Source organism: Lepisosteus oculatus, chromosome 3, assembly GCF_040954835.1.
Source record: "Lepisosteus oculatus isolate fLepOcu1 chromosome 3, fLepOcu1.hap2, whole genome shotgun sequence".
NCBI classification, from domain to species: domain Eukaryota; kingdom Metazoa; phylum Chordata; class Actinopteri; order Semionotiformes; family Lepisosteidae; genus Lepisosteus; species Lepisosteus oculatus.
The window spans coordinates 74,034,137-74,053,110 of record NC_090698.1 but is presented as its reverse complement, the minus strand read 5'-3'; the positions used below and the strand labels follow the sequence as shown (position 1 = coordinate 74,053,110).

Genomic DNA, 18,974 nt, shown 5'->3' with positions numbered 1-18,974 from the left:
CCTATCTGATGAACTGCTGCCTTCCTTTTGTGTCTGACATGCTGCTGACAGGAGCACAGTGAGAGGAAACCTGGCCTACACAAGCAAAGGGAAGGGAGGGCTTCTGGGATACAGCTGTCAGTGAGTGTCACGCTTTGTGCAGATTGGATGGCCAGGAATTACCTCTGTGTGGGTTAGGAGGTTATTAATTTACTGAGAAACGCGCAGCTCGGAGGTGCTGTACAACAGAGGTCTTCTGATTCCTCAGATCAAGGGCCAGCATCCTCTGTCCATCAGTGAGACTTTATTATAATAAGTCCTTGCATTCCTGTATTTCCAGTATCAAGATGATCTTAATAGCTGATTTTTTGACAAAATGTCATTTTTGCAACTGTAAAATTATTTTGACTGTTACAAGATGTGCTTCTTTTATCTGTTGATCTAGACAGGGCAGGTCAATAAGAATGTAGAAAAGCTGAATGAAAGAATGGACAGACAGACAAACAGAATTAAATCAACCACAGTGTGCTGTATAATCTGCTCTTTTTGCCTATGTAATATTGTGTGACAGCTGTGCATATGTGCTGTTTAATACATCAGCATTGTACCCCAGTGTATCATCAGATATAAACCTCTTTGTGCACGTGTGGGTTTCTCCAGAAATCCAGGACTCCCTGGATGTGCCCAACAGCTGCCTTTTGTCAGGGACAAAATTGTGTGGGTGCAAGGCATTGTACCACGTTTGCTCTGCCCATATACAGTATGGCAGGCAGGTTCAGGAAAGACGGCAGTTTCAGCCGATCTGCTCTAGAGCCAGCAAAGACCTCTCATCTCTGTAAATAGACACATCGGGTGAATATAAGTTACGTAATTGGATAACTGGGGAAGGGTTAGAAAACACATTCTCACATGGGTATGATCTCACAAGGGTTTTGGTATATAAAGGGTTTCATGGGGCTCTTTGGTTGATGCCCTTCGATAATCAGGGTTTGGTTTGTACCAGAGGAGATTTTGCCCCACTAAGCCCTGTTTAGGTGCGGCACTGTTTTAAGTCATTGTGAGATTTGATGTGGTCAAAGAGCCCCTGTCTTTAGCCACCTTATTTATTTTGGAACCCGTTTGCCCATATTTTGTTAGACTGAGCACTGTACAGAATAGTGAACTTTCTCTGCCCCATCTCTCACTCCCAGTCTCTCCCCTGCCAGCTTCCTGATATCATAAACTACATTTGCTGCATACAGCAGTCTGTTTCTACCTTACGTAGGAGAGAACTTCATCCAGGCAATACACTGAAAACAAGAGTTCAGTTTAATTTAAAAACAATGAACACATGAAGCAGGGATTTCCTGTAGTCACAGTCGTCACTGAGATAGTGTGAAATTGAACTCTGTCACTATTCTTAGTTTTATAGAAGATCTTGACATATTGAGGCCATTTTGCGGGTGGGGGAGGGGGAATAATCATTTTCTTGAACAGAGTGTGGTTTTGATTTTCTGTAATCTGATTACTGTGCATTTCCTCACTAATTCAATCTGTGCGACTAATTATGCAAATTCATCTGGATTTCAAAGCTGCAGGTATTGATTGCAGTTCACACTGTGTTGCCAATGTTCATCTGATTGTAGGATTTGGTGAAAAGGCTGATCTGCTGAAAAATTAAAACATGCAGCAGCTGAGGAAGCAGTAGTCCTACCCAAAAAGCATCTGTGCCATGTTTGTTGGAAATCTCCTGTGAGGAAAGTCTTTGTAGTGAACACATGTTGTTTGTGTGTATGCAGTATAATACAGCCACATCCTCCAATTCCCTTTCTTTCTGCTGTGTAGTATTGGAATGTAGCAAAATTGGTCATTAAACTTCACTGGAGTTGCACAAGTTGTACAAGCTGGATCCTGGTTGAAAAGAAAGAGCAGATAAGTGCGACAGGATGAAGGCATCTCCTGCTCGTTCTGTGTCAGAGGGATTGTTCCCCCGCAGGCTGCCGCAGGTGGGGGTGAATAGGGTGAGACAGGGCGATAGGATACACGCCAGTCCGCGCGGGCTCATGGTGCTGTTACGTGACGAGAGGGCAGCCTTTGTTTACTTTCCCTGTGACGGTACAACAGGTGAGAAACAATATGTGATTCCACTGCTAGACAGCTACTGTAGTACTTCCAGTGCGTCGTTGTGGTGATAGAGTTTCAAGCAGCAGGAGGCAGGACTCACCGCCATCATCGCATCTGTGGAAGGTCCCGCAGCACACAATCCTGTCTGTCTTCTTCCCACCCCTGTGTGAATATAGCGCCTTTCAGTAACTTTCAAGTGCATGAGACTGCACATCAGCGTTTTCCATTCGAGCACCTGGGCACAGCTACCACAAGTTCAGCCTGAGCTGAGGTCGAGTCATGGCTCGGATATACTTACTTGTACCTGCTTGTTCATTTGTGTGTGTGCTGGATGTCTGGAGCTGTGCTCGTGTTTATTGATGTAACATTGCGTCTGCCTCTGGGCCCACAGATAAAGAGCTGAACAACTGTTGGAACAGGCATTATTGATGCAGGACTGTCTGCTGCATCCTCCAGTTATGAATGAAAATGCCCCTTAGTGTATCGTAACGATAATGTTACTGATCATGACACATTCTAACAGCCTTTGAGACAAATCGACAGCAGTTTATTTTTTTAAACTTGTGCATGTATGTTTTTTATTTGTGAGTGGATTCATGTTGTGGTAAATGTCCTTTATAATGTATTTTGTTACCTCTTTTTACCTGCACATTTCCCACTGGGGAAAAGGAAGTTTGAAAGGAAGGAAGGGAGATTTAAACGCCCAGCCACTCAGTTCTGTTTAGTATAGTCTGCTGTGGATCATACGGATGTGCTTGCTACCTGTGCTCACAGGTGTGTACTCCCAGAGTGTCCTGCTCAGTCATCTCGAGATACTCACTTTCCCAGTAGTGATGTACTGTACTTGGGATTGGTTTCCACCACAGTGCATTCTCTCTCCAGTATCCTGACCAGAAAGACAGAATGGTATTGAGCAATGTCACGAGATTAGGTTCAAAGTAGTGTGGTGAAAGCAGAGTAAACTGCAAGTAAACTGCAGTAATGCATAATGAGAAGATTCCAGTCCCCTAACCCTAACCCCAAATTATTGAGGTGCTGTCAAACAACAATCAATCAAGAACAATAACATGAGCCAGGCTCTCAATCTACTCCATAGCAATTTATTCTAGGTCAACCTTTGGGTGCAATAAGCCGTCATCACAGTAAGCTCTGTACTGTACAGCATGTGCACAAGCCACCTGCAATTCGTTTTCTTTAACACAGTAAAAGGTCTAAATTGAACCAATTGTTCATCCAACGATCTGTATGAAAACACATCTCAGTTGAGTTTTTCTCATTAGAAATTAAAAGTTTTAAGATATGCCATTGCTCTTACTTCTTCAAAAGATTTTGACAACTCAAATCGATTAGTGCCGTTTCTCATGAGAAAAATATTCACCTAATAGTTCCATTTGCACCTTCTGTGATTTATCTCGTATTAGAATGGCAGTTCAATATTCAGACCAGAATAAGAAAATTGCATTAGACCGAGGGAGGGCAGCTTGGAAAGAAATCGTTATTTAAAGAACATCAGCTTGATTAATTGCTCTGTTCTCTTCCCCAGAACCTCCTCTGAATCTTGACATCTTTTATCCAGAATAAAACACCCCCACTCCAGTCAGAGACTCCACGCTTCTTACTACATGTCCAGATCCGCTGCTCTCTGCATGGATGCCTGTCTTTCTCTCTTTACTCTTTGACACTCTGATGTTCTCGTGTCGTCGCGTCCATCAGGGGCAGGGCAGGTCACCTCTCGCTCCTCTGTGGCCCTTGATCCCTCCCAGACCCTGTGCGGACTTGTCAGTGGACTGTAGGGGGTGCTGACCAGCCCAGCTCTTCACACACCTGCTAATGGGGGTGATGACACCGGGCAGGTTCAAGATACTGGGGCTGGCCGAGGGATTCTGGTCTTTCTGCTGGCAGGGTCAGGCCACTCTGTCACAGGTGAGAAAGTGTGGACGTCCTGTCCCAGCTGCTGGTCCCAAGGCCTTCTGACACAGCCAGTCCCGGACCACCGCTGTTTGTTCACAGTCAGTAACACAGCAGGGTCTGTATATCTGTATTATATTTATTTGGTTGACACTTCCATCCAAAGCAACTGACATTTACACCCATTAATGGTCATTGTACTGTATCAGTTCAGGGAAGGTACTAGGTCCAGGGTTCAACAACAGTGTCTCAGTTGGGATTCAGACCCACAGTCTCCCAGTTAGAAGCTCTGAATCCTGCTTCCTTAAACTGTCTTGACTGCAGCCTCAGCTCTCCGGGGCTCATGTTTCAGACCGATGTGCTTTAATTAAGCTTTTGCAAAGTTCAGGCTCATTCTATATATATATTTGGGGTTGGAGAAACATGTTCTGAGATTTCTAGTGAAAGAACAATCCCGACTGCAGCACATTAACATGTTGGTCCCTGTAGCATATACAGTAAAACACAAGCATCAATGTTGCACAAGCCTTTTAACCAACCAGCAGATTCAGGGTTTGCAATTTCCTTTCATTGTACGATGGAAGCTAAAAATACTGCCTTGCAAAGTAGAATCACTTTTTTTTTACCCTTTTTAAAGGCATACAGTATGCCTGCAATTGAATCAGGTTGTAAACAAAGCAAAGAGAATGAGTTTCTGCCAGGTGCAGATTCTGTTCAATAGTGGTCCTATTGGTCTTTGGTCTTTGGTCTTTGAAACGCTATTAAGAGCTGTTTTGCTCATCAACCACTGTGACTTATAAAAGGAAGACTGCATGGATTGACAAATGACAGTATAATCCTAATAACTTTGCACAGAGCAAAAAACAGATATAAGTATATCTGTTCTGTTTTTTTTGTTCCTGTTTTGGTTGGGGAAAGAATAAATAAAAAAAGAATATTTAGCAGTAATAAAAAAAGTTCAGTGGAGACTGGGACTCTGGGAGTAGCACAGAGTCATGAAACAGAAGTCAGATAAGAGCAGAGATCTTGTCCAATCCTCTGTCTGAGGGTTCTAATGGCAGATTTGTATTTCTTCCTAGTCAATGTATTAATTTATGCATTAAACTTATTGGATTGAGCTGAATTCAAATAAGCTGCACAGGTGGCAGATACATATTCATTTATCTCGAGAGAGCACTATAGAATTGTCTGTATCTATCCACGTTTACATATGAAATCCACAGTCCTGTGGGAGAGGAAGACAGGAGACTTAAATAGCTCCTGCATCCTTTCATGTGCTTATTAGGCAGCAAATAGTCAGGGGAGAGTATGGTGAAAAGAAGGCTAATTACGCTGACTGTATGCGCAGTTTGAAACGATCGCTGTCTTCCGTGCCAGAGATTATTCTCAGGTGAGCTGGAGACACCCAGAACAGACCTTGACAGTGGTGTTTGGCTTTAATTATAATTCTTAGTTTAAAATCACTTTCAGGTTTGCTTAATTTCCAGGTCTGTCACCTACTGAATGATAATACAATTCATTTGACAAAGAATAAAAACAAGCTCAGAGTGCTGTATGATAGCGTACATACGTAGTTCATATCACACGAAACAGAAGTGAAAAGATAACGCTAACAACATGAGAAGACCTGACTAGGTAAATGTATGTTTAGGTTACGGGCTGTAGACATGCAAAAGACTTTATGGTCATCTGGAGCTGTATTATTTAGTGCCTTATACATGAGCAGCACTCTGAATTGCACTCTCATGAGTTATGTATTGATACAAAATAGTTTTAGTTAGCATGAAAGCTGGATAATTCTGGACATATTATAATATTATATATTATATAATGCTATAATATAGGTTCCTTTAAATATAGGTTTTTATACTTAAAAGATAGACTTGGGGATTTTTACCTGACTTTTTAAAGTTTTTATCTCTAGGAAGTGAAATTAATGGTGCCTCATTTGTCTTGATGAAGATACATGCCAGTGGGATTACTAGTATTTTAACATACAGTATTTTATCACGGATGGGAACTGTCAAACATATCATATATAACTTATTACCTTAGTGTTTGGTAATATACAGTACTGTCTTCTACACAAGAGTGGCTTTTCCCAGTTCTCTCATGTGGAAAATGAGATTCTAACATCCCTGTGGGAAAGTCAGACTGTCTATTCCAAATTTCTGCTCGTGTTCTTCAAACAACACATTTTACAGTACAGTACATACTTTCTGCATCCATGGAAAACACTTCGGACACTGTTTCTTCCTCACAATAGAGGCCCTCAGTTTTCTGCTTTCCAAACGTAACTGAAGTTTGAGCAGTCACGCAGAATTCTGTCGTCTTCTTCGTGGGCATGTACCCCACAACTGTGTGTGTACCCCAAGTGAAACTGCCCTAGTAAAGGTGTTCAAGGAGCTAATGAAATTGAAATAAAAATGTCAGTACAACGACACTTGCATCAGAAAAAAGGTAAATGAGTCCAATTGATCTAATATCATGTGGACTGTGACAGCTGTAAAACAGACAACCAGCTGAGTAAACAATTGGCACCACACCTGCACTATATAGTTAGATGTGTGGTGAGCGTTCTGGCGCACTATGGCTGCCGTCGCATCATCCAGGTGGGGCTGCACACTGGTGGTGGTGGAGGGGATCCCCATTACCTGTAAAGCACTTTGAGTGGAGTGTCCAGAAAAGCGCTATATAAGTATAAGCAATTATTATTATTATTATTATTATTATTATTATTATTATTATTATTATTATAAAATAGAACCTGCACTTTGCATCCATCCCTATGCAAAGGAGGGAGGGAAAATATCCCCTTTCCCAGTCAGTAGATATAGATACATTTAAGGAATGGAGTCGCAGTATCACCAGTGAGTGGGATCTACCACTGACCCCATTCACAGCTTCACAGTTCTGCTGAGATGGGGCCTGAACCTTGGTGGGAAGGAAAATCTTCAAATTGTGCAATGGTTTTGCAGATAAATGCCATTAACTCCACCTACACTATCTAATCAAAACAAAGCACCACCAGAACAGCGGTATTCAGCCTATAGTGAACTGTGTACAATTACATTTTCCCAGAGCCAGTTAGCCTACTCCAGCAGTTGATCCTAGGGCTCCAGTGTGGCGGGGCCGTGATGATAACCACTGCACCGCTTCGATGATAATAATAATAATAATAATAATTTCTACAGTTAACCTCGGATGAGACAGAATCTAGGTCTCAGCAACAGGAAAAATAGACTTGGGTGACCTGATGACTCATCGGGGATGAGAAATCATGGGGCCAGAAAACCTGTCACCTCCGTGCCCGTGTCAGTTCATTGACTTCCAGCAGATTTTAAAATTCTGTTATTAACACTTAAAGTCCTGACTTGTGCCCGACAAGCATGGCTGTATTTTCCTTCCTGCCTCTGTAGTTGTCCTGTGTGCTGGTTCATTATTACACACTGCGGTGACCAGGCACAAGGCTGCTAATATTGTCTAGCAATATTGCTAAAATGTTAATATTATCCTGGAAGGTGCCTCTGACCAAAGCAGTGGTTTGTTTTCATGCTCAGGAACTGCTGGACAGTTTGCATTAATATCTCCTGTTTGCAGTGTGGCTTTGAACTGCACGCCTGGCTTGTACTGATTGTGAGATTGAAAAGCCCACCCTGTGTCTTGAGGCCTGCTGATGGTTGACTGCTTTGTAATTCTGACAGTAACTTAATTCTCCTCTTTGGTAATTAGATGTGAGGCCTCAGACAACATTTCTTTTTTCATGAAAGAGGATTAATGGTTAAACAGATATAATGCTTGTGAGGAAAAGAGAGTTTGAGCGCTTTAAACAGTGAAACACACACCAGAGGATGCAAGTGGCTGGTGCAGAATGGCCCCTGTGTGTCTCCCAGGTGGGGCTGCTGGTGCAGAATGGCCCCTGTGTGTCTCCCAGGTGGGGCTGCTGGTGCAGAATGGCCCCTGTGTGTCTCCCAGGTGGGGCTGTACTTAAGTGGGAGACGAAGATCTATTTACAGTAATTTGGGAAATGCAATAGTTTGTTATTATTTAATTGATATTTTAATAAGCACATTATTAGCTATTGCAGTATAAATACAAAAACAAACTTACATTTTAAAATGTCAAAATTATGTTGGTCATTAAATGTGAAACCTCTGACTGCAATTCTTTTTTCATGAAAAAGGATAAAATGTTTGTGAAAGAAGGAAATTTTACACATTGCATTGGTTATATAAATGCAAAATGAAATATATTAGTGAAATGAGTTCATTGGTTAAAACAGGCAACTCAATGATTAATGTTTTCATACTTGTTTTTCTGTGCAAGTCTGATTTTGTTTCTTTAACTGCTTGTAAATAGAAACTGATGCATAAAAATGACTTTCTGAATGCAGTATATGTAAATTAAATATTTAAGAATCACAAGCAAACTCATTTCTTAGCCTCACATGTACAAACAATAAGAAAAGCTCAGCGCCTGGCACATAAGTTAAAAAAGAAAGAAACATAGCTTTAATAATAGATGCTGCTCTAGGCGGTGAGGCAATATACCAGAGGATGCATCGGTTTAAAAAACCTGTCACTCTTAAAACAAAATGTCTCGGGTTATTCATTGTCTTCAGACGTGCCTGGCAACCCTTGGACTCACGTCCACAGTGAGGGTGAGTGTCAAACACAAGCTGTTGATCTTTAACTGTTCTTTGTGCCCTGGAAATGTCAATGAGCCACTTTCCTAGCTGGACCTGTTACAATGTGTTTTTAAAGAAGATATTGTTTATCTATCTGTCTTATAAATTAGACATGTACTGTAGTGTGATCAAGGCACAGTGTCTTCTCATCCTGATGTCAGCAATTTTTAAAAACACCACAGGGAGCCGTGACAGGGGTTAGCAGTCCCCTGAACAAGAAGCAGGGTTAAAACATCTGCTCCAGAAGCGATGTCCAGCTGCATTGCTTATGAAGGAAAGTGAAAATAGTTGCGAGTCCAGAGCTCTAACTTTCCTACTCTGTTTCATTATGATTCACAGGCTGAGCTGCCCTAGTGAGGAGATGGTAATCTCATCTAATGCACAAAAATCCAAATAAACACAACGGTAATAGAAAGTAAAACAGATTTAGAATGCCATTAAGCAAAAATAACACAGTACTTTTCAGTAAGATCAGATCACTTTATTAGCCCTATACAATTTCTTGTATGAGGAATTTGTCTTTTCACATACCCCAGCTTGCTCTCCATGAGACACAGACAGGGAGAGAAGCTGGGGGTCAGTGCGCAGGGTCAGTCATTCATACGGCACCCTGGAGCAGCTGGGGGGAGCAACATAACGTCACTAGGAGGGGTTAAAAGCATCTTCGTGGATTTTTACTAATCGTCACACATGCTTAATGTGCTGAGAAAAGGAGGTGTCGTCAGATGTAGCTGAAAGTTAAACAATTTGCTTGTGAGCATCCAGACATCACACTGAAACTTTTTTTACGAGAGCCCTCCTGAGGATTATACTGTCTGGGAGGATACTGAACCCCGACGTCGTAGCTCCTAAATATCAGCCTTGACCAAACTGGACGCTGATTATTCTGGGTCCTTGAGCTGCAGAATACCCAGCAAGGAGGATGAGATAATGTGTTAGATGTGTGTTTATAGGCTGGTCACTCTTCTCCTTCTCCATGTCTCCCCTGAGGTCAATGTGTGGACACACTGTCCACTCCGGTGCAGCTGGCCTGCGCTCAGACCCCCAGGAGTCACAGTTTTGGGGCACTAGAGTCACAAGCAATGCTGAGTCCAGAGTTCTGGGCACTTTAGTTTTACGCTGTTAGGGGCATCGTGGGTAAATGAGGGGCAGCCCAGGAGAACAGCTGGTGACTGCTGGGCAGATGGCGGCTGGGGTGCAGAGTCCGCGGACATGCAGAAGACACCCGACTGGTGGGGAGCTGGCTGCAGTCCACATGGCCGCAGTCTGCTGCAAGTCAGAACTGACTGGAGCACCGTCGGGCCCACCAGTCTCTCCTGCTGACTCACAAACCTCACACACTCCCAGACGGCACCCACTGAGAGCTCACCCGCACCTGGGGACAGGCCTCCATACATCCATCAGAGTCGCAAATCACTCGCCGGTTTTATTTTCCGTGTCTCTTATCAGATGGATCTCTAGGATTATCCAATAGCTCTTCCTTTCTGTTTACCCAGAGCGCCTCTTTTCAAGATAAGCCTGCACACCCATGAGTAACAGTCAGATACCCATATCAGCTTCCAGGTACTTTTAATTCAAGGCTGGAGGTAATGTTATAGCTTTCTCTTTTTCACAGTTCAGAAGCATGACATAAGAAGACATTTAAGCATCCTCACAGTGGATCCATGAGATGATGTTGTGCTGGAAAAGGTAGTGTTTAATGGAACGAGCCTTGCTTGAACATGTGAACGCCGTCTGTATGCGATGGCGTATTTGTACAATATAATGTAGCTGTGATCTCATTCTGAACAGATACAGCGTTTGTTGATGTGACACCAAGTGTTTTCTTTGACTGTCAGTACAAAGAAGGAAGCCATTTGAAGGCGCAATTAGGTACCAGCTGTTATGTCATTATTCATTTTTATGTTTGAACGGGTCTTCCATGATTATGCACAGGACTGTTTGTATTAACAGTGCCTGTTCATTAGATGCTTGTTGTGAATGTGTCCATAATAGTCACAATGCAAATGAGGTCTTGGTTTAGTAGAACAGTCTTGGCAAGCAAAGCTGTTCCTGTGTTTTAGAAAAACATCAAAGAGAAATAAAAAAAACTTAGATTCTGAGGAACTCAATCCAGAGCAGGAGCAACAGGAAGCTCTTCATTCTTCAGCCGAGCGAGGAGTGGGGATGGTATTTCATTAAGACCTGGGCTTGTCACAGTTTGTTTAAATCCCACACACTGCCTTTTATTGACTGACTTGGTCACTTTGTCTTTGCTTTTGAGGATTAGTTCTCTCTGTTGAAGACTAAAGAGAGTCAGTGGAGGACACTGAGGTTACAGCCCGGGAATGGATCTGATTAGTCTTCTCTGGAATGACCCCAGAGCAGCAATATCTTTTCTACAATATTGCGAATGAAATAGTACAACATTTCCTAAATGAGGCCCTAATAGAGCATTATGCAATTTAAATATCCCTTTATTTACATTATATGCCTTTCACTATACAGTATGTCCTAGCATTTTGTCTTTTTAATTGCTTCCCCACATTGTTTAGAAGACATAAATGATACATCTGCATAAACAAAAGTCTTTTTGGAAGCATCTCTTTCATCACAGTGTTTTTCCATTCTGTATTTATAGTTTGTTTTTCCTTTCTGGAGTATTAAACACATCCTTGTGTTACTTGCCAGCAGCCATATCACCCTGCAACCCAGCTGGCAGCCCACTGGAGCTCAGCAGGTGTGAGCCTGGTCAGTACCTGGATGGGAGACCTCCTGGGAAAAACTAAGGTTGCTGCTGGAAGAGGTGTTAGTTGGACCAGCAGGGGGCGCTCACCCTGCAGTCTTTGTGGGTCCTAATGCCCCAGTATAGTGACGGGGACACTATACTATAAAAAGGCACTGTCCTTTGGATGAGATGTAAAACTGAGGTCCTGACTCTCTGTGGTCATTATAAATTCCAGGACATTTCTCAAAAAGAGTAGGGCTTTTACCCTGGTGTCCCAGCAAAATTTCCCCCTGGCCTTTACAAGTCATGGCCTCCTAATAATCTCTGAACTGGCTTCATCATTCTGTTCTCCTCCCCACTGAGAGGTGATGTGTGGTGTGATGAACTGGTGCACTCTGGCTACACACTGGTGGTGGTGGAGGGGATCCCCTTTAACTGTAAAGTGCTTTGAGTGGACTGTCCAGAAAAGAGCTGTATACTGTAAGTGTAAGCGTGTTTTATTGCTCTACTAATAAATCTGTATTAGTAGTCTGGGCATGCCCCCCCTGTATTGTTTTGTTTTTTTATTTATTAAGTAGTTCTCAATCAAAACGCACGTTTCTCCAAATGATTACTGTGATTTGGGAATTAAGATTTTATGGGGAACTGAAAATATAAATACACCATGTCATATGCTCTCTGTATGTCAATTATTGCTTGTTTAAAGAGCTGTAGCAGTTAGTTGCATTTAGATTCTCTGACCTATAGTATCTGTTAGTAGCAACCAAACTAGATGATCTGAAAATGCACCTCTTTTCTGAAACCTTTCTTAGGTTATTATAACTGTATCTCCTGCATTGTGAGGGGTGGATCATAAATACTATACAGTACATTACTGGAAATAAAACAGCACAGTTCAATTTTTTGTGCAAATTCTGAATTATTTCCCTCTACTGAGTGCGCGGTCCTGCCTGGTGACCTTGAACGGCTTATTTTCTTGGAGCAGGGTGCAAACAGACTCTCTGAGGACAGGAGACAGTGTGTCAGCAGATGGACAAGAAAGAGAAACAGCTCTGGAGACTTTCACTGGCCCTGAACAAGCAGAGCTCTCTGCGCCCAGGGGAACACAGACAATTAACCTGCCAATACAGTTTGCTGTCCAGGGTAGCTGGGTGGCAGAAACAAAGCTAAAGCAATCTGGACATCAATAGGAACAAAACTGCGTTTCCCTTGTTTGTTTATTGATTTGACTGGAGTACTGTTTGCTTTACCAGGGAAGACAGGCTTTTGAAAGCCAGTTTATATTTAATTCATTATGATCCCATTAATTAAAGCGTTACTGAATAATGTATAAAGATACATGTTGAAAATGGATTATGACAGTGGATACAGCCTTGCTTTTTGATGGACAGTGTTTTGATGGAAACCCAGCTGGCCTGAAAGCTTCACGTTTTCACGTGGTGAAATTTCCTTTGGTGGTGCTCCTCCCTCTGGAGCGGGAGTTCCTCGCCCTGCACTTCTGTGTAGGAAAAGCCACCTTCTGGAAGAAACATTGGACTGGGGTCCCGACTACTTGGTCAGTAAAGATCCCAGGGCCCTTCCCTGCACTGGGGAAGTTGACTCTTAACCCTGGAAGAATCTTAACCCTGTCTGCTGGCTAAGCTATGCACTGGGCTTGTGCAGTCTGAATTCCCTACAGTTCCTCCTCAATCCACCTGGGGCAGCAGCTCTGTCCTCTCTCCTCCCCCTGATCTGTGTGCAGTGGGGCTGCTGGTGCAGAATGATCCCCGTGTGTCTCCCAGGTGGGGCTGCTGGTGCAGAATGATCCCTGTGTGTCTCCCAGGTGGGGCTGCTGGTGCAGAATGATCCCTGTGTGTCTCCCAGGTGGGGCTGCTGGTGCAGAATGATCCCTGTGTGTCTCCCAGGTGGGGCTGCTGGTGCAGAATGATCCCCGTGTGTCTCCCAGGTGGGGCTGCTGGTGCAGAATGATCCCTGTGTGTCTCCCAGGTGGGGCTGCTGGTGCAGAATGATCCCTGTGTGTCTCCCAGGTGGGGCTGCTGGTGCAGAATGATCCCTGTGTGTCTCCCAGGTGGGGCTGCTGGTGCAGAATGATCCCTGTGTGTCTCCCAGGTGGGGCTGCTGGTGCAGAATGATCCCTGTGTGTCTCCCAGGTGGGGCTGCTGGTGCAGAATGATCCCTGTGTGTCTCCCAGGTGGGGCTGCTGGTGCAGAATGGCCTCTATGTGTCTCCCAGGTGGGGCTGCTGGTGCAGAATGGCCTCTGTGTGTCTCCCAGGTGGGGCTGCTGGTGCAGAATGGCCTCTGTGTGTCTCCCAGGTGGGGCTGCTGGTGCAGAATGGCCTCTGTGTGTCTCCCAGGTGGGGCTGCTGGTGCAGAATGGCCTCTGTGTGTCTCCCAGGTGGGGCTGCTGGTGCAGAATGGTGTCTGTGTGTCTCCCAGGTGGGGCTGCTGGTGCAGAATGGTGTCTGTGTGTCTCCCAGGTGGGGCTGCTGGTGCAGAATGATCCCTGTGTGTCTCCCAGGTGGGGCTGCTGGTGCAGAATGATCCCTGTGTGTCTCCCAGGTGGGGCTGCTGGTGCAGAATGGCCTCTGTGTGTCTCCCAGGTGGGGCTGCTGGTGCAGAATGGTGTCTGTGTGTCTCCCAGGTGGGGCTGCTGGTGCAGAATGGTGTCTGTGTGTCTCCCAGGTGGGGCTGCTGGTGCAGAATGATCCCTGTGTGTCTCCCAGGTGGGGCTGCTGGTGCAGAATGATCCCTGTGTGTCTCCCAGGTGGAGCTGCTCTTCAGTGGGGTGATGAAGTGGGTCACCTCCTGTATGTGAAGTGGCTTGGGAACATATCTCGTTAGAAACAATTGATTATTGTAGAAAAAGAGACTGTGGATTAGAAGATATAGTAATGTTTAACCCATAACAACCCAAAAATATTTAGTACAGCTATAATACTCTTTTGTGTAATGAATTGTATTGTACATCAGCACTTTTGAATATTTAGAGCAACTTATGATTTTGAGGATCTTGAAACAGCATTTTTACATAAGAAACGCCAATTGAAAACCATGGTCAGTATGCTGTGCACAATTTTTGTGACTTTTTGAAAAACAAAACTTTAAAAATTGTATTCCATTAAATCTCTTGTTGGTGCAGATGACTGAATTATAAACAGCATTTTGACTCATCCAAACTCTAATCAAGACAGTCGTTTCTGTCAAAATCAAACAAAATGACCTACATTTTCAAAATCAGCCTCATTGCTCATGTCCCTCTTTCGCTTTGTAAGCATGTGGTATTTTTAAGTAAGCAACATAAGCGCAGTGATATTTTATGAATTTTTCTACAAATAATCAGCCAAAAGGGTTTCCTCTGTATATATTCAATTAATAGATCCTGCGTGTATTCGATATTTTTCCTTATGTTCTCAACAGGAACCAGCGATCCGTATGTCAAGTTCAAGATCTCTGGGAAGGAAGTTTTTAGAAGCAAGACGATTCACAAAAACCTGAACCCCGTGTGGGAGGAGAAGGCCAGCCTTCTTGTCGACAGCCTGCGGGACCCCCTGTACGTGAAGGTGAGTGGGCCGGGAGCACTGGGGGATGTCCTGTTGTGTGGTATCGGCCTTGTTTTTCTGCCTTCCCTGTGGAGGCCAAGTTCCACCCTGACGTCAGGTGCAAACTGATTTTCAAGGCTTCTTCAGGAGGTTTCTCTTGAATGTCAGCCCGATGCAGGAAGGGCTGTTTTGCGATGAGATAGCTGGGCTCCCAGTAGCACATACAGTAGCTGTCACTCCTACACCCATTCCTGTGTAGGAAGCTGCTTATTCCCGGGAAGGTTTGGGGAAACCCAGAGCCTGATCCGGACACCACCCTGTAGGATCAGTAGTACCTGTCTTGGATAAGAAGCTGTTAGTGTCAGACGTGTTACACTGCGTACTTTTACAGCCTAGAATTGACCACAAGCTCCTCCTGGGGGCCCACAGGTGCTGTGTTGTAACTGGAGTTATTTGCCTCACTGAGCGTCTCTTAGGTCAAGTTTTAAAGAACCCTGAGCTGAAGGATTGTCTTTATTGGCTGATGACCATGTGGATGACCAGGGTTCTGGACTCATAACTGGAAGGTTGTGGGTTTGAATCCCAGGTGAGATGCTGCTGTTGTCCTGTTTAGGACAGCAGTGCTCCCAAGCTATTACAGTAAAATGAACTCTATGAAAGAGTGCAATAGCACAGTCTTTAAGCATTTAAGCACTGTAAATAAATCGGGCTGTGGGCAAGAACCGGCCTGAACGATCCTGGCGTGTAGGGAGCAGATGGTGTATTTAGTGTCATGTGTCTTCAGACCTCTCGCACACGGAGAGTCGGGGAATCGCCAGTGTCCTCTGACCCCCTCCCTGAGTCTCTCTCTGGACGTGTGTGATAATGGAAGAGTCACTCTGAACTCGGCCTGCCCAGCAGTCTGGTGACTGGACCCGCAGTGCAGTCTGTGATGCGATTTGTTAAAAACAGCAGCCTCCATGCTCAGCTCAGAAACCCACTCGGCGATTCCTGAAGGAGCTCCTCTGACGTTGCAGTGGTGGTACGATCGGAGGCTGGATTCAAGACAGAGAGCCGGAGTTTTCCCTCATGCTGTTGCTGTTGCGCTCGAGAGTGTGGAACTGTTTCTCTCGCGGGGTGTGAAAATGCTTCCTGAGACAATTTAAATTATTTTGGATAGACATAATTCGTGGGGTGGACAGCCTAAAGTGTAATTCTGAAATATGAAAATAAAATATGAAAATAAAAATCGCTTATGAAAATAAAATAGCAGGTTCCACAGGGAAGCAGTGGTTTGCATTGCTGCCTCACACTGGGGTACTGTCTGCGTGGAGTTTGTATGTTCTCCCTTGGTTTGTGTGGGTTGGTTTCCAGCAGGTGCTCTGTTTGTTTCCCACAGTCCTAAGACATGCTAGTAGGTTAATTGGCTTCTGGAAAATTGGCCCTAGTGTATGCTTGTCCCCTTCGATGGACTGGTGTCCTGTCCAGGGTGTGTCCTTCCTTGTGCCTGGGACAGACTCTGACTCCCCCGCGTCCCTGAACTGGATACAGTGGTTAGAAGATGGAAGGATGAACTTATATTATCCCAAAGCTCTTCATGGTTCATCAGACAGCAAATGTATGACAGAAAATGTTCTCTGAACCTCTAAGGAAGAGCATAAGAAGAGGAGTCACAGTTTTTTCAGCAGAAGAGCAGCAGAGTGGTCTGTGGGTGACAGGGTGGGGAAAGAGGGGGTGTCCAGCCTACCTGCACCCATGGGTACCAATGTGCTGCAGTCCGAGTCCTGGCCAGTATAAGAACACACTGTAGAGACACCGCTGTCAGATGACGCCTCTGCTGTGCGTAGTGTAACCCAGAGCTGCTCTGTACTGTGTAGTGAGGTCTGTGCACACACACACTGCTTCCTGTCCGTCTGGCAGCTTTGCTGAGAAAGTCCTTCAGAGGGCTGTGGTGTTGTCTATAGAGGATGATCGATCAAGTCTGTAAGAACTCAGTCCAGTAGAGTCAAGACAGTGCACTGCCAGAGGGGGAGGGGAATACACACTGGAGATTAGCCTAATTTTCCACTTCTTCTTCAGGGAGTCTAGGGCTCAGAGTGCCACCTAGTGGACGTTGTGGGGGCACTGTTTGAGGAGATCACTGACCAGCTGGGGGTCTTGTTTTGGTTGCATGTAGCTCCTTCCAGCCAGCAACCCTTCTGTGCTCTTTCTGAAAGGGGCCGAGTCCCAGCTGCCTTAGAAACGACAAGGGATGTTTCTTATATTGCTTATTATTATTTAGATGTGTTGAAATTCATTTGGGGTTTATAAGGATCTGTGTATATAAATTAATTGTGTTATGACTTATGCATATTTAAGATTAAGATCACTTTATTGGCCATATACAATTTTCTTGCATTAGGAATTTCTCTTTTCGCAAACCCCAGCTTGCTCTCCATGAGACACACAGACAGGGAGAGAAGCTGGGGGTCAGAGCGCAGGGTCAGCCATTTATATGGCACCCCTGGAGCAGCTGGGGTTAAGGGCCTTGCTCAGGGGCCCAACAGAGTAGGATTCCTCTGCTGGCAACCTTCCAGCCACAGGCGCAGATCCTGAGCCACAGAGCCACCGCACCGGCCTGTACTACAGTACTCTGTAGTATAGTACCATGTAGTACTATGCACTCCATGGGTGACATGCTCTGCAGTGGTCGGTTCCACACCTGGGGTGCTGTCTGTGTGGAGCTGGTATATTCTGCTTGTTCTTTCTCAGGATTTGCTATGGTTTTCTTCCACAGTACAAAGACATGCTGTTGGGTTCACTGGCCCTGGTGTGAGTGTGTGTGCCTGTGTGTCTGTGTGTGCGCTAAGTCGCAGTGGCGTCCTGCCCCAGCTGTGTCCTGCCTTGCACCCGTTGCTTACAGGTATAGATACAGCTCCCCCAAGACCCTCTATTGAATGAAGTTTTTAGAAAATGGATAGATAGATGTGAACCAATTCAATTGGATAAATGTAATAAGATGTTGGTGAATGTATTTGCAGTTCTATTCAAAGTTGTTTGGCCATGACGGAATTTCCTATCGCATGTCATCTTGCAGAATCTCGAGGCCCAGAGCTCTCTCTGTTATTTGAAGTTCTTCTGACATTCAGAGTAACTCTGTCACTTCTCGCCACAGGTCTTTGACTACGACTTCGGACTGCAAGATGACTTTATGGGCTCAGCCTACCTCTACCTTGACACCCTGGAGCACAAAAGGTCCTTCTTCTCAGTACACTCGTCACATTCGTGTTGTTATGCCTTGTATTGTTATGCCTTGATTTATGAGTGGTGTTTGGGCCCCATCTGGTGGTCGTGTTTGGAATTGCAGGCAGAATCCCAGTGTAAAAAACTCGAGCGGAAGGTAAGGTCAGTGATTTTGTGCCTGGAGAAAAATCCACATTTTGCAGCTCTTAAAAAAATAAACAACTTCTTTATCAATTTGTCTTATTCCCTGGTCAAATTTGAATGCATTTCCTTTCACTGTCCACTTAAGTGCACTTTTCCACAGATATTTTTCTTTCCTTTGTGATTTCAGTTGTCAGTTGTCAAATCCACATGCTAGAAAATTAAATGTTGTTCTGTTTCATAATTAAATTTGCAGTGCATCTGTGGTTTTCAGCCCCAGAAGGAGCAGTGGTTAGGGCTCTGGTCTTGTGTTTGAGCAATTGTGAGTTCAACTCCCAGCTGAAAAACTGCTTTTGTGTCCCCTTGAACAAAGTACCTCTCTCATACTGCTGCAGTAAATGCCCAGGTATATGTGTAGGTCTTTGTTTGTGTTTTGTATAAGAGATTTTTTGGGTTAAGTAAAGAATTCATATAAAACTAATTTACATACTCTATTCTGCAATGAGTAAGATTTGTCACTGAGGTGCTGTGCATAGTTTTTGTGAGTGACTTTTTGGGGACGTGTGAGAGATTCCTGAAGCACCGGACTGCACAGTGCAGCCTAAAGAAATGTTCGTCAAAGGGCCGTGTGCCCCAGTGACTGAACCAAAGAGCATCCCGGCGTGCAGCTGGAGCCTGGCTCCTCAAAGCCCATCAGCTGGCTGATTG

At 44.5% G+C, this 18,974-nt stretch overlaps 1 protein-coding gene across 11 annotated transcripts in view; it reads left to right on the top strand.

Moving 5' to 3' along the window:
• mctp1a (multiple C2 domains, transmembrane 1a) overlaps positions 1-18,974 on the top strand; it is a 195,548-nt gene that overhangs the window by 56,048 nt on the left and 120,526 nt on the right. For all 11 annotated transcript variants that reach the window (XR_001480038.2, XM_015360520.2, XM_015360537.2 and 8 more), the window contains exons 3-4: positions 14,803-14,945; positions 18,058-18,137. Coding sequence is in view for 10 of the 11 variants with exons in the window: in XM_015360520.2 (XP_015216006.2) it covers positions 14,803-14,945; positions 18,058-18,137 (223 nt within the window). In the remaining variant the exon portion in view is untranslated. The remainder of the gene's footprint in view (positions 1-14,802; positions 14,946-18,057; positions 18,138-18,974) is intronic.